At 40.2% G+C, this 15,619-nt stretch overlaps 2 protein-coding genes across 2 annotated transcripts; one reads left to right on the forward strand and one right to left on the reverse strand.

The window, feature by feature from the left end:
- Positions 1–7,500: 7,500 nt before the first annotated feature.
- Positions 7,501–8,560, reverse strand: rps29 (ribosomal protein S29). The gene is made up of 3 exons (XM_037685353.1): positions 8,448–8,560; positions 7,983–8,082; positions 7,501–7,618 (listed from the first exon to the last, which is right to left on the reverse strand). The coding sequence occupies exons 1-3, from the start codon at positions 8,558–8,560 to the stop codon at positions 7,610–7,612; spliced, it is 222 nt and encodes a 73-aa protein (XP_037541281.1). The 3' UTR covers positions 7,501–7,609.
- Positions 8,561–13,869: 5,309 nt separating this feature from the next.
- Positions 13,870–15,415, forward strand: mgat2 (alpha-1,6-mannosyl-glycoprotein 2-beta-N-acetylglucosaminyltransferase). The gene is made up of 2 exons (XM_037685354.1): positions 13,870–13,889; positions 13,974–15,415. Exon 2 carries the CDS (start codon positions 13,988–13,990, stop codon positions 15,374–15,376), a length of 1,389 nt encoding a protein of 462 aa, XP_037541282.1. The 5' UTR covers positions 13,870–13,889; positions 13,974–13,987; the 3' UTR covers positions 15,377–15,415.
- Positions 15,416–15,619: the final 204 nt, after the last annotated feature.

Below are 15,619 nucleotides of genomic sequence, written 5' to 3' on the forward strand. Positions count from 1 at the left end.
CACACACACACACACACACACATTTTTAAATAAGCTTTGACTGCCTATATAGTTATTAACGGTCGGTGGGCACGCGCGGCTGAATAAAAGAGGCAGAAGATTGGAGCTGAGAGGGTGTTTGTCCTTTCATGGCTGTCAAAGCATATTAAAACCGTTTCTGCCTGCATTCTGCATAATTCAGACACGGACCGTGCTCTGATATGTCTGTTTTGGGTTCTCACCTGTTTGGGTCGTCGGCCGTGCACATCCGCTGAGTGCAGCGGCTGAATGAACGTCCATTTGGGTGATGGATCGCTTCCTGGCTGTATAGTCCTATCTGAAGCTTAACTGAACTTTTTACCTCTTTCAATGTCGGTCAGCTTGCGGAGAAATGGCCGCGTGCGGCTGGTGAAAGTATGGCAAGCCATGTTGCCATATAAGTGGATCTCCAGCCACGCACGTCTGCTGACGCAATCAAAACCCTGACACTGATCCGACCCGCCCATCCTGCACATTATTACAGCTCTAGCCCCTAGGTCAGGGCTATTCAACTAAATTGCTCAGAGGGCCACAGTTACTGAAAACCAAGAGCTCAGGGGGCAGACATCCAGCAGTTGTTGTCATTAAATAAGTTTGTTTTATGGTTTAAAATCTAGTTTTATTTAAAAATGAACCCATTGGTGGGTCGAACAGTTCACGCGTGGGCGTGATTTGGCCCCCGAGCCGCCAGTTGAATAGTCCTGTCCTAGGATGATGGGAGTACTCAAACCCCTTCACCTTTTTAAGGTGGCAAAAGTTCTTCAATCCATTCAATGAGAAAAATAAAGTTTGAGAAAGTTACTAAAGATCAAAGATATAGCCACAATGTCCAAAACAAAGCTGAATGTTTTAATACATAAGTGGGCAAAATAGCTGAAAGTATGCTGAAGTAGTTTAAGACCAATAAGCATAAAGAAGAAACTTCAAGCAGCAATCATACAGTGGATTTTAAGATGGCTTCATCTACGGACAAATGTTGTTGACCTTTGCCTATTCTTTGCATTTCTTTCAGAACCCACCCAATGCCTGCTGCAATATGTCAGCAACAAATATGCATCTAATGATCTGTCCACACCGTGTGATGCAGAAACTGAAGCTTCATTACCCTGGCAAACTGTCACAGAAAGTCTCTTTGAGAAAACTCAGGTTGGATAAAACAGATTTTTCTACGTAACATATCAGTCGGCAGCAGTAAGGAAGAAGCCGAACCAGAGCATTAATGCACTAGTAAAAAATAAAATAAAAATAAACATCAAAGACAACACCTTCCATCCGCCTCCATGATGTGATGCAACACGGAGCACTTGTGTGATCAGCTCCATCTGTCCCAACAGCCCAGGCTTTGGCAGCCACACATGAAAAGAAGGTTTCTGATCGCACATTCTCCTCTATGCATGTTTTAGTATGTATGAAATGAATATGTGAATTTGATAGAGGAAATACTGATGTTCTATTAACAGCACAACTGTGATACTTAAGTGCACACGATAGAATTAAATATTGCTACTAGTTCTGGTTATTTTCTATCAAGGTTTCATACGTAAGAGCTTGTTTTTTTCACATAGGAAAAGTTTCAAGCAATTAAATATTTTAACATCCAGGTCAGAATGTTATTTTTTAGGCGAGAGTTCTTGACGAAACAAAAGTTTGAACTCTTCAAACTACTCTCTGCCGCTCGCAGAAGGGGATTATGTTTTGAAGTCAACAATCCAATAATGCTGCTACCGCCAACTGACCCCTTCAAAAAACTCGCTCAACTATGGCGACACTGAGCTAAAATGTGGTGTGCTAGTAGCTTTCAATTAACCTTTATTTATAGCCCACAGGTTAGTCTCATTGAGTCACGAAGACTCGTTTTCAAGAGAGACCTGTAAAGACTAGGCTGCAGCAGTGAGCACGGTAGCTTTGCTAAGCCATATTTTGCTAACTAAAAAAAATATAGCTGAAGTTGACGCTGAACTGCTAACCGCTAAGATGACTGTCACTCAGTCTATGCAGTGTTGCCAGATAGAGTCAACGTTTCCCAGCACAAAAATCTGTTAAAAACCGCCACATCACACAGAAACCTGCCCAATCAATATTTGAACATGAACGCACATCAGTACAAGCCAAGGTGATTTAACACTATGTGGCAAAACGCAGCAATCCAACAAAATCTGCGCAGAGTTGTTCTCCGTAAACGACTGACCAACGCCAGATCCTGCTACCTGCTGCTAAAACTAGCATAGTTTAACAAGATAACCAACTAAAAACAATTATTTGTTAGTTCAACTTTATAGTAAAGGTGTGTCTCAGTTGAACTTTTACTTAATAAATGCACTTCAATGGTCAAATCAGCGTCATTTCGCTGAGCCGCCCCGGCGAAATGACGCTGATTCGGTTGCTCCAGGCAGACGACGTAGCAGTCGCTGTCTTTGGCAAGCCAGTTAGCCAGTTGTGTCATTAATCACTTTTACCTATTACCTGATACAACGGCATGCTATACTGCTCGACTGCCATCTAGCGGCTGAAAATGGTAGTGTTCAATATTTTCAGTCAGAATGGATGAAAATGGTCATATCTCAGCCAAAATTTGGTTTATAAATACGGGAAAAATCCATAAATATGTCGCTTCAGCGTCAACTTTTCTAGAATTGCGCCGCTCAAGGTGGCTGCATGCTGGGTCAGCTCTGTAACTTTCATTCTGAGATTTTGCTTTTGGAAACTTTAATTCATCTTTTTCTGGATGTAAGTCACATTTTTTTGGATGATTGTTTCCTCTGGTATCAGATGCTGTGCAGCTGGAAGGATTTTTACTGAAACTTTTTTAGTTTTGGACATTTGTTATGATGCGTAACCATGGCAACAAGGCAGTTTTCTACAACCAGCAGCAGCTGATTAACATCTCAAAAGCTTAAATAATATCTCAACTACAGCCCCAAATCTCAAATGAGTTGAAAAGGATGTTCTGTGGACGCATTCTCATCTACCTGCCAGCTGTGTTCGAGTGCCTGACCACTGAGATCCTGGAACTAGCAGGAAACATGGCTCATGACAGCGGAAGGACAGGATCGTCCCTCGGCACCTACAGTTGGATGTCCGCAGCGACGAGGAGCTCAGCAGATTGCTGGGAGGAGTGGCCATCGCTCTGGGAGGAGTTCTGCCCAGCATTCGGGTGGTCCTACAGCCTGGAGGAACAGAGAGGCCAGCCGAGTCTGTGTGGACGGATCGGACGGCATCTGCAGCCAGTTTCTTAGGATCCACTGTGGGATGGATCTTTAAAAGAGATCCTTCCTGTCTACAGCCATCAGTATCTATAACATCTCTTAATGAAACGAGGATAATGAGTTACAACAACAAATAATTTCCCTTTGGGATTAATAAAGTATTCTTGAATTGAATAAGTCACGGGCATGTAAATTATGAAAAAAAATGTGACTTATAGGATGAAAAATATGGTAGACATTTAATCCCAGTGCTCAACATCTGTACTTAAAACTACAGCATTCAGCTGTTGGTGTATTTGTCTGTTAGCAAAATATCTCAATATTTCATATAAACCACCGGATAGATTTTCATGAAACTTTTATATACAACATGTTACTAAATTTTAGTCAATTCAACTCAAGATGGCCGTTATCATAATCAACAGCCTACACACAAATGATATACTAGTAACTTAAAAAATATAAAGATAAAATTTGGTGTTGTAGTAAGACTGATTCACAACTACACACAACACATACTTTACGACTCCTTAGATAAATAACGTTAATAACTATCTTGATGCATGCTCAATAATCCAGGTAGAAAAATCCAAAAGAGTTCAATCTGGTCCTCTGGACATTCAAAAAAAACAAAAGCAAACAAAAGCAAAAAAATTCTAGAAACGTTTCGTCTCTCATCCAAGAGACTTCCTCAGTCTGAGGTGCTGTTTTCAGCTCAGTCTCTTAAATAGCACCTTCTCAGAGTGGATCAACCAGTTTTGCTGCTGACAACCAAAACCAGCTGATCACATGCTCAAGAAGGACCATCAGCCTAACAATGGATCATTAGCACACTGATGGCTGTTTACTGTTCACAGAGGGCTGAGTGATACTAGCAATCACAGCATTGTAAGAGGGGGACAGTTGAACCCGGAGGCCTCCACCCCTGTTTAACGATGGACGATTTCTTTTCACAAAGATGGCCTCCTTTACTCCTCTCTCAAACCATCGTTCCTCTCTGTCCAGGATGTGCACATCTTCATCCCTGAAAGAGTGACCGCTGGCCTGGAGATGAGTGTAGACCGCAGAGTCCTGGCCTGATGATGTTGATCTTCTGTGCTGGTCCATCCTTTTGGCCAGTGGCTGTTTAGTTTCCCCGATGTAAGACTGATCCCAGCCCTCCTGACACTGAACAGCATACACAACATTGCTCTGTTTGTGCCGGGGGACTGGATCTTTGGGATGAACCAGTCTTTGCCGTAATGTATTTTGGGGTTTAAAAGCCACTGGGACGTTATGTTTAGAAAATAAACGTCTCAGTTTCTCTGATACTCCCTCAACATATGGGATGATCACTGGTCTGGGTGTGGGTTCCTCCTTTTCACCTGTTGGCTGACTGGAGTCCTGTTTGGGTTTCTTCTCTGCTTTCAGGAAGGCCCAGTTAGGATATCCACATTGCTCTAGAGCCTGTTTTGTGTAGGATTTCTCCTTCTGCCTGGCTCCCGAGCTAGTGGGGATGCTGTCTGCTCTGTGATACAGAGTCCTGATGACTCCTAACTTGTGCTCCAAAGGGTGATGGGAGTCAAACTGCAAATACTGGTCTGTGTGGGTGGGTTTGCGGTACACCTCGGTTTGCAAATGTCCTCTATCCGAGACTGAGACCTCACAGTCCAAGAAAGCCAACTTGCCATTTTTTACATCTTCTCGTGTGAACTTGATGTATTTATCCACAGAGTTGATGTGGTCAGTAAAATGTTGGACTTCCTGAGATTTAATTTTAACCCAGGTGTCATCAACATACCTGAACCAATGACTTGGTGGTGTCCCTGAAAAGGACGTCAAGGCTCTCTTTTCTACCTCCTCCATGTACAGGTTGGCAACAATAGGAGAAACTGGAGACCCCATAGCACACCCATGTTTCTGCCTATAATATTGCTCCCCATATGTGAAGTAGGTTGACTGCAGGCACAGTTTCAAGAGTTGACACAGTTGTTCTGTGGAAAGTGTGGTCCTGCTGCTCAGAGTGGTGTCTGATTTTAATTTTAAACTGACCACCTCTACTGCATCATCAACAGGAATGCACGTAAAGAGTGATGTGACATCAAAAGAGACCATTGTTTCATCAGTCTCCATGATGACATCCCTCACCTTGTCCACAAAGTCCATGGTGTTCTGTATGTGGTGTTCTGAGCTGCCAACTAAAGGGATGAGTACAGACGTCAGATATTTGGAAACATTGTAAGTGACAGAGTTAATCATGCTAACAATAGGTCTTAAAGGTACACCTTGTTTGTGGACGTTAATAACTGATTTTTATGTACGTGAATGTTTCTGTTCAGTGACCTGAGATGACTTCTGTTGTGACTTGGTGCTAAATAAATAAAGTGAACTGAATGACGTCTCACTGGATGAGATTGTGTAATAATTTCAATGTTTGACCAAAACGACTACAAATTTAGTATTTAACAAACAAGAAGACGGTCTTTTTCTACAACTCTGGCATGGAGATGATCAGTGACGTGCATTCCTTCTGCTAAACCTTTCCTTTACCATTGTAGTCAGCTGACGTTCTGCTGGATTTTGTTTGCTCAAACGCTGAAAAGACCTTCAGTTTTGAGTCTGAGGTCATTCTGCAGTCACTGCGTTTGAAGTCTAGATTTAGATTACAGTAGATCAGGGGTCTGCAACCTTTGTGATCAAAAGAGCCATTTTGCGCCTCCGTTCATTAAATTAAATGTGATCAGAGCCACAACAACCTGCTGTGATTATCAAGTGGTGGCCCGTGGGCCACTTTAGGCTTGTTGGAGGGGGCTTTTGTGTCCATTAGGGGTGACATTATAAAGCTAAAAAAATATCTAATAATTTAAATTTTATAATCTAAGACAAATGAAAAGACCAGATTCTTGTGTGTGTGTGTGGGGGGATCTTTTTACTAAAAACTATGAAACTATGAACTATGCAGACCTATGTATTTTTTTGTTTGTTTGTTGTGGGAAAATAAAGTATAGAAATAAAGCATCAAGTTAAAGTAACTAGGTTTTACTTCTTGTACATGTTCCAGCAAAAGACAGGAAAACTGCTAAAACTACTGGTAGTCCTTTTTTGTCGTTTGTTTCAACAACCAATAAAATTCAGTTTTATGTTAGTTTTGGTCAAAGCTTGAAAGAGCCGCAGGTTGCAGACACCTGCGGTACATGATGGGGTTCAACTTTGCATCTTGGAGCAATTTTTGTGCATTTCTACATGTAGTCTTTTTAATTTAGAAACCATTGTTTTCCTCTTCAGCTGCTGTATATTTTATTAAGCCATCTTCAGGTGGCTTTGATGTTCTTCCTGAACTTGTTCCCTGCTGGGTTTTGGTTAATAATTCCTACTTACACCAGGAGCAGACACCTAAAAGCACCACAGCGTTCTTTTGCATTGTGGAAATTGGTTCCTTTAATTTTACAAATGAGGCCTATGTTGAAAAAAAAAATTAAAGTTTTGAGGGGTGTTAAAAAGTTTAAATCAGCTGCGAACAGGTAATACTTTGATCAGGTGAAAAACTACTGGAGAATCTTGACATCTGGTACTTTACTTCCTCACACGATAACTGCTGCAGGATATTTAGGTGCTTTAACTAATGTAAGCTTTGACATCATAACTTTCCCTTTGTTAATTTCATACATTTTAGTTTTGCCAAATGCAACCTTCATGATTAATCATGAAAACAACCTTTAAAGACCAAAGATTCAAAACCCACCTGTCTAAATAACTTATTGTTGCTCTGGGTGTTGCTGCCATCTAGTGTTTTACTTTAGATACAATTTTAAAAGTTGCATGAAAAATGCTGTCAACTTTTATTTGGTACATGAAAATCCACCTGTCAGAGGAACTTGTGACCTTATTCAAATTTGGTCAGCTGCACAATTAGCCTCACTGCAGGAGACTTCTCAGATCACAGCGACAGAATAACGTCTCTGCATGTTACCTGTCCTTAAACGTGAGGGCACGCTGACTTCAATTACTCACTTCATGCCAAAAGTTTTTTATTCTTCCATCATGACCTACAGCTGGGAGTGGGACTATTATTCACCCTGCACGACTTCTCACTGAACAGCTCAGAAAATAGAAATTGACCACTCTGTCACATTTTAACCCTAAAATTCCAACTTGTTTTTTTTTTTTTTTTAGACTGCTAACCAAAAGAAGAATCAAATGGTGTTAGCTGAAATATGTCGTTCTTTTCAGTGACAAACTTATATTTTTGTAAACATATTAATAATTATCGTCAGACCTGAATAATCACACAGCTCAGTGAAGTTGGACAAAAAAGAACATTTATTAGCGCATTGTTAAATGTTTTCCATCTTGGCCAGGCTTCCAATGATCCCTTAACACCATGCGAGGACGTCAGCGCAGGACATTTAATCCAGCTGTACAAAAGAACAAAACAATATATATATTAGCAATAACCATCATTCAGAATAATTTGTCTAAGCTTTCGTGCTCTTTAAGGATTAAAGTATAAATGATCAAAAACCATAATTACTAAACTATGCAAAAATATAAAACAAATATGTAGGCTTCATCACTAACATGAGTCTCTCATACATAGAAGTTAACAAAATTGTAACTACAGCAAATTTATAAAATTGAGCTCAAGTTCAAGAATCTTTATTATCTCCATGGGGCAATTTGTTTCAGTCGGTAGGAACACAAACATCCATACTAGACAAGAGACATGAAGACATTAAAAAACATGACATCTTAATTTATTTTATTAATGAGATTACTCACCTTAACAAAGCCGATGTCTTTGGCGTACTGCCTGAAGCACTGGCGGCACATGTTGAGTCCGTACTTACGGATCAAACCGTGTCTGTTTGAGCACACTCGGCTGAAATTAGAACAAGAACATTAATGAGCTGTAATGTCAAATGTCTTCTGTGGTCGGTATCTGAGGATACCAACTATTAACACCAAGTGCAATACATTTCCTGAAGCGACAGACAAGTTAAAAGATTTTAATAATCCTATATAGTTTATAGAGTTGCGCTTATTAAGAAAACAGATGTTCTATTCGCTAACAATAATGCTAATTTAAGCTAAGTTCATCTTATACCGCCATATTGGTTCCGGCTTACGGCCCATGCGGTGCAGCTTTCATCATTTTTTTCTAACCGATATAAAATGGACAAAAGCACAAATATAACTCGAACTTGTTTATTAGTCAATAATCGACACGATGAGATCAACACTGACCAGGAGCGGGATCCCTGTCCGAATTTTCTAGGGTGACTCCAGTAGAGCTGCTGATGGCCCATCTTGTCTCTTTTCGCTCGAGCGTCGGAAAGGAGGAAAAGGCGCACGCGCATGCGCAGAAAATGTTTCCGGCAAACAAAGATTTTTTTTTATTTTGACAGCGCCTCCTACTGGTTAAAAATAAACAGAAGCTCCAATATTACAGTAAAAGTTTACCAAATATTATTTAATTATTCTTTTTAATTGGAATTTTAATGACTTGCAACAGCCTGTAAAAGTTGTACAACCCTCCAATTCAATTATGTATTATTATTATTACTATTATTAAATTTTACTAAGATATAAAACTCAAAAATGCATAAACATCTTCTTGGATTAGTACACACAACCTCAGCCACTCTGGGCACTCTGGAATGTTGTTCTTATATATATTTTCTGACCTTTTGTCAATCAAATTACTTTTAAAATCTCTTTCAAGTGATTTTGTTAAGTATTGCAAAACTAATGTATTGCTTTCTTGTATATTTTTCTCAGTTTTTAAAGGAGTTCTGATGTATGCTCAATAATCCAGATAGATGAATCTAACAAGGTTAAGTCAGATCCTCTGGACAAATTCTTCTTGTTGAAACATGTCGTCTTTTATGCAAAAGACTTATTCAGTCTACCTGACGTAATTTTATTAGATTTTTAAAGGAGTGTTGTTTTTTTATTGTCAAAGCAATAGTTTTTTAAGTACTGAATGTGTTCTCTGTTCTATTCTTGAAGGGTGGTTATTCTCTGCCAATCACTGGGTTGTATTTGTTCACAGGTCACAGCCTCCCAAAGGAATTAATGTTGGGATTGATTCAGCAAATTGGAAAATGAATAACCTATTCTTTGTAACGCTGTTGCAGACTTCTACAACAGCAGCACGGTGGTGCAGCCGGTAGAGTTGTTGCCTCTCAGTGAGAAGGTCGCCAGATCAAATCCCAGCCGGGGGCCACTCAGAGTGGAGTTTGCATGTTCTCTCTGTGCATGCGTGGGTTTTCTCCAGGTACTCCAGTTTCCTCTCACAGACCAAAAATGTGCATTTTAGACTGTAACTCTAAATTGTCTCTAGGTGTGAGTGAGAGCGTGAATGGTTGTTTGTCTCATTTGTCTCTATGTGTCCCTGTGATGGACTGGAGACCTGTCCAGGATGTCCCCTGCCTTTCACACAGTGACGGTTGGATATGGGCACCAGTGACCTTCGTGACCTGAAAAGGAAGAAGTGGGTAAAGATGATGGATGGATTTCAACAACAAAATATGAAAACAGAATATCTTTGAATATATTTTCTTATTTATGACTATTATCCTTATCCCAAAAATAAATTGTTAAATGATAGTATTAAAGGGAATCATTGCAAAGTCAACTGAAAAAAAAACAACCTTGTAAAGTAAGAAAAATAATCTGCACAATATGTTTTCTCATATTAATGTGTCCATAAATTCAGGATAAACTTTAATCTACAATAAGTACCTTTAAAGCGGTAGAAGCTCAGCTTAAATGCACCTGTTCTAAAATTAAACACATTAAAAAAAAAGGGTGAACTTGTGTTGTTTTTCTATTTAAATCTACAAAAACCGACAGGGAAAGGTTTACAAACTGTGCAGCAGTAGGACCGAGGATGTTTTAAGTAGAACAATATAAAAGCGGCCTGGTGTGCCCCCCACTGGACTAATATAGTTGGACAACAGGAGGCGGTGGTTCTTGTTTTTTGTGATATTTTATATTTATTTTTTTTCCATCTAGCCGTCATTTTCTCTTCCATGCAGCTTGCTGGAAGGTTAAGAGCAGGATGGGACACCACAGTAATAACGTGTCACCGTGAAGGGACCGCAGGACCCGTGTAGTTTTAGGTAAGTGCTCGTGATCTCAGCGGGTGTTCCCCGTCTTGCTCGCCGCTGTTGACGAGCCTGGCTCGGGCAGGGCTGGCGGGCGAGCGGGCGGCAGCCTGGAAGTTGTTAGCTGCAGCCGTGGCTAGCATACCGCTAGCATACTGCTAGCATACCGCTAGCATACCGCGTTCAGTGACGCTCGCGCTCATGGCGAACCGAGGCGAAAATGTCTGCTGGTTGTTTTCACAGTAGCCGTGAGTGCATTTTGTTCAAGTTTGCCTAATTACTCTGCAGCAATAGACGAGGGGAAGCTCGACACCCGAGCCGCTGTTAGCTCGGTTTGACAGCTAGCGGCCAGTTGGATGTTAATGGGGTTGTAGGCAAATTTACGAGTGTGGAAACATGGCAGACATGGGAGTAGAAAAAAGCGGTTCAGCCTGTTAAAATGGTCAAAAAAATTACCAAAAATGTAATATTTACAGCTAATCTTACAAGCTGTAAGTGTGTGGATATAATTAAACTCGGGCCGACTATAAAATAAAGACACGAACACGTAGTTTAGCATCATAGTTGAACAAACTACCTTCTTTTAGTAGCACGTCGTGTCTTTTATTTATGAGCACTTTTCTAGTATCATCACGGTTTGAACATTTTATGGTTTTTACGGATTTTTTTTTTCCAGTGCACATATTCAAGTTTAATCCTGATGGTGTGCTGATCAGGCAGATGGAAGTATGACTAATTTAATAATAAATAAAATATGGGAGTTCTGCAGGTCTGAAAGGAAAGGCTCAATCAATACTAATCATGTGATTAAGCACAGGAAGTATTGCAGGGGAAAACAAGGAGATATTGGGTTATGTTCTATAAAAATACACATAAATGCAGTCTAATTCTAAAAGAGGATGGGGCAAAAAGGTTGTAGATCAGTAACGTGTCCTGTGGAAATTACATAGAAAAGACTGAGAGAACTTTATTCCTCATTCTTATGCAGATTTTTATTTTTTGTACCATCATATTTTCATTTAACGTCAAAGCTATAGTGCATCAATAATGCCTGAAAATGTACACTGTTCAGTCCTAAATGTATAAATATATATATATGAGGTGGGTGTGCATTTCTATTAACATGGAACTGGGTCCTAATTTATTTCTCAATTAAGCAGTACTTTTGCAGGAAAGACGTTAATAAATTGTTTTTTCTAGTCCTAGCTGGCATTTAATTTAAACCTACTGACCACCGTAGTCTGTAGATGTCAGTTTAAGCAGGTAAAATGAAATGCAAGTGAAATCTTCCTGTATTGGTATCGCTTGATCTTAACCTAAACCTTGGGGCTCTCAGGTAGAAACAAGCCATCTTTAAAAAAAACCAGTCTTCTGAATCTTGCCAAGTTGTTTCAAGCTGCAGAATAAATTTAGGATCGGTTACACGGCTGCCTGCTACCTGGTGGCTTTGGGTGATGAAGAGGAATGTTAAAGGGCTAGGACTTTTACACGGCAGTGGTCTGTATATCGAAATAAAATAATAATTCGTTATCTTGGAAACAAATCAATTTAACATTGTGACAGATTTAATACCAGATAGGACTGCAGTTGTTAAGGCTGTAAATGAACAGTCAGTTTAAAACTGAGTGTGTTTCAGAGGAATTAACATCTTCCCTGTAGAAAAGTGGGTGAAGCTTTTAAATAACTCCAATCTTATAAACGTTGTACGGCTTCATGCAAACACAGTTGTATAAACTATTGCATGCATCATTTTAAATTTCACATTACACAGTTATTTTAGGAGAAATGTTGATATTCCTACCAGAAGCACCCAGTCTGCACCAGAAATGCTATAACTACCTGCTGCTGCTGTTTGCACTTTCAATAATCAGAATTTACAAGAATATTAATACATCAATACAAGAGTCAACGTTAGCATTTTCTGCTCATCCCTGATTGAGATGAAATTGAAAAATATCTGTGAGAATGTGAGTCCAGTAAGAAAACAATTTACACAGGAAAAAAAGGCAGTTTTATGTTAACTTAATTTAGCTCAAATTTTACGTTTTTACAAAGCCCAAAATTTACTGTGCACGTTTTATTTTTATTTTTATTTAAAGAATGAGTCAAAACACACACTACGTGTTGATGATCCTCTTCATTAAGGTCCATCGTGACAAAATAGTTGGTGCTGAAGGTACTTCATGTACACTAGTCCCTCACTTATCACAGGGGTTATGTTCCAGACACAGATAGGTGAAAATCCACGAAGTAGGGACGTTATATTTATTTTAGTATTTATCAAGCCAAGGTTCTTTATTGTTATTCGCACCACATGTAATATATGTGCTGGAATGAAATTATGTACACAGGGTCCAAGTTACATCCAACAAAAGTATAAATTGTAAAGAAAAACAGTAATAAGATCTAAGATATGAACTAAGAAATATGCTAAAACTAAGAATACACTAAGCACAAATAGTACAAAAACAATACGCTGAACAATAGCAGTTTAAACAAACAAATATATATATAAAACTTTATATATTAAGACCCTTCCCACACTCTTGCAATGTTCTTAACAATGCTCTAAACTCTCTAAAGCAGGGGTGTCAAACTCACTTACGAAAGAGGGCCAAAATGAAAACATTTTCAAACTAAGGGCCCGTTTCAGAATCTACATTGACTCAAGTTAGGTACCCAACATATTTTCTTGGTTGCAGGTTCCTAAAAATAGTTTGATTGGTCTCATAGACATTCTCTGTTGCACTTTTGACGTCATAATCAAAGAATACTGAAAAAAAATTCAAGTGAAAAAAAGTATTTTATGTATATCATCTTGGGGGCTAGATAAGATGTCAACAAGGGCCACGTTTGGCGTATGTGCTCTAAAGTCTCTAAAAGAGCACAGCAAAAGAGAGCAGACAGACCGATGCTATGGTTACTGAGACAATCAGCGCCCGGGACACAGAGCACAATGCTGTGGTTGGTCGTCTTCCATCAATCAGCCAATCGTATGCTGTATACAATCTTGTGTAGAAAACCCACGAAACAGTGAGTCCACGAAAGTCGAACCATGAAGTACCAAGGGACTGTTCCGCATCTCGAAAGCACAAACACTTTTTTTTAGACCTGTGCAACCTGTTACATCTATCCTATGTAAACGTCTGATTTTTGCTGCCGTGCATGCATACTGTGTTTGTGATGTGAACGAATAGTTTTGATTTTTATTTTCTTTAGCTTTGGGTGATGTGGAAATATATAACTTGACTCCTTGTATAATGTGCATCACTTATTAATTTTAATCAAACTGGTGTTTTCAGACAATGGTAAAGGATCACTGTTATCAGTTGGACAGTTTTTAACTATATTGCACATGGTTTAAAACCGTTTCCTGTTTGTTTTTTTATTCAGGTGGATTATGTACACTGCCTCCCCAGCAACCACCATGCCTTATGGAAGATTCACCAACCATCTATGACATTCCAACAGGATCAGTGTTTACAGCAACAGTTATTTTTTGCCAACAACTAACCTCTCATCAGGTTTTTTTTTAAATCACTTTTTCATTGTTCAAAGCACAAGCAAACCAGTACAGGTATTTTATTACAGTAGTTCTTTTTCTTGTTGTGGTTGTTTTCATTTAATTTTTTTACAGTCTACTTCCATCTTTTTACAACAGGCTGATCCTTTATCATGAGATTCCGAATCTACAAGAGGAAGGTGGTGATACTGACTCTGGTGGTTGTCATCTGTGGCCTAGCTTTCTGGAGCAGCAGCAGGCAAAAGAACGAAAGTGGCTCATTCCCCAAGGAACTGGAGACAGTGAAGAGGAGCAGCAGCAGCAGTAGTGTCCACAGTCATCTCCAGGTGCAAGCTACTGCTGCAGTTAGCCGGGCCCCTGCTCCACCACCTATTCAGGCAAATGACACGCACCAGGAAAAAGCAAAAGACAAAGGCAAATTGACAAAGCTGGAGGTAGACAATGCCACTTTAGTCTACCGTGGCATTGTCTTCCAACTGAATTTTGACCAGACGATAAGAAACGAAGAAAAGTTTAAGAAAAACCGACACAAAGACGATCTGGTTGTGGTAGTTCAGGTTCATAATCGACCCGACTACCTCAAACTGTTAGTGGATAGTCTGCGAAAGGCCAGAGGTGTGGAGAGCATTTTGCTGATATTCAGCCATGATTACTGGTCCCCAGAGATTAATAAAGTGGTGGCCTCTGTTGACTTCTGTCAAGTTCTTCAGATTTTCTTCCCCTTCAGCATTCAGCTGTACCCACAAGAATTCCCAGGAAATGACCCCCGGGACTGCCCCAGAGACATTCCCAAAAAAGACGCCTTAAAGCTTGGCTGCATCAACGCAGAGTATCCAGACTCCTTCGGCCACTACCGGGAGGCCAAGTTCTCCCAGACCAAACACCACTGGTGGTGGAAGCTGCACTTTGTGTGGGACAGAGTCCATGTTCTTAAAGACCACCAAGGCCTGGTTCTTTTAATTGAGGAGGACCACTACTTGTCTCCAGACTTCGTTCATCTCCTAAAGCTGATGAGAGCTCTCAAACGGGAGCAGTGTGCCGACTGTGACATCCTTTCACTGGGGAGCTACAGCCACATCGGCTACTCCAGTAAAGCCAACAAGGTGGAGGTGAAAGCCTGGAAGTCCACGGAGCACAACATGGGGATGGCTCTAAGCAGAGACACGTACCAGAAGCTCTTCCAGTGCACAGACACGTTCTGCACTTACGACGACTACAACTGGGACTGGTCCTTGCAGCACCTCACCGTGTCCTGCCTGCCCTCCTACTGGAAGGTCATGGTGAGCGAAGCGCCTCGGATTTTCCACGCAGGAGACTGTGGCATGCACCACAAGAAGGCAGCCTGCATGCCCGTCAGCCAGAAAATCAAGATTGAGAACATCCTACAAAGCAGTGGGAACCAGCTGTTCCCCAAAAACCTCTTGATTACAAAGAGACTGCCAGCCAGTGGGGCCGGAGGGGTGGCCCCACATGTTAAAAACGGTGGCTGGGGAGACATCAGGGACCATGAACTCTGCAAGAGTTATGTTCGATTACAGTGACCTTAATTGATACTATTATATATTCTTGTCTCCTTTTTGCATCCTATATAATGAAAAAGTAAACCTTTATGAACTATTCTTCATATTGCCTGTTTTCTTGGACTGTTTTCTTGGACTGTTCCAAATAAAGACGAATGTTGAATTTTGGGCCTCTAACATTTGAGTGATATTCAGCACAAGATTGGTTTAAATCTTTTTCAACTGAATTATTTTTCCAAGGTTGTGAGGTTAGAATATGTACTT

Source organism: Nematolebias whitei, chromosome 12, assembly GCF_014905685.2.
Source record: "Nematolebias whitei isolate Nwh7 chromosome 12, NemWhi1, whole genome shotgun sequence".
NCBI lineage: Eukaryota > Metazoa > Chordata > Actinopteri > Cyprinodontiformes > Rivulidae > Nematolebias > Nematolebias whitei.

What these genes read in the sequence shown, in the direction of transcription:
- rps29 (XM_037685353.1), bottom strand. Translation starts at nt 8,560, where the DNA reads ATGCGCGTGCGCCTTTTCCTCCTTTCCGACGCTCGAGCGAAAAGAGAC. An exon ending in GGACAGGGATCCCGCTCCTG is followed by an intron (nt 8,083 to 8,447) that starts GTCAGTGTTGAT and finishes TTCTAATTTCAG; the next exon opens with CCGAGTGTGCTCAAACAGAC.
- mgat2 (XM_037685354.1), top strand. Translation starts at nt 13,988, where the DNA reads ATGAGATTCCGAATCTACAAGAGGAAGGTGGTGATACTGACTCTGGTG.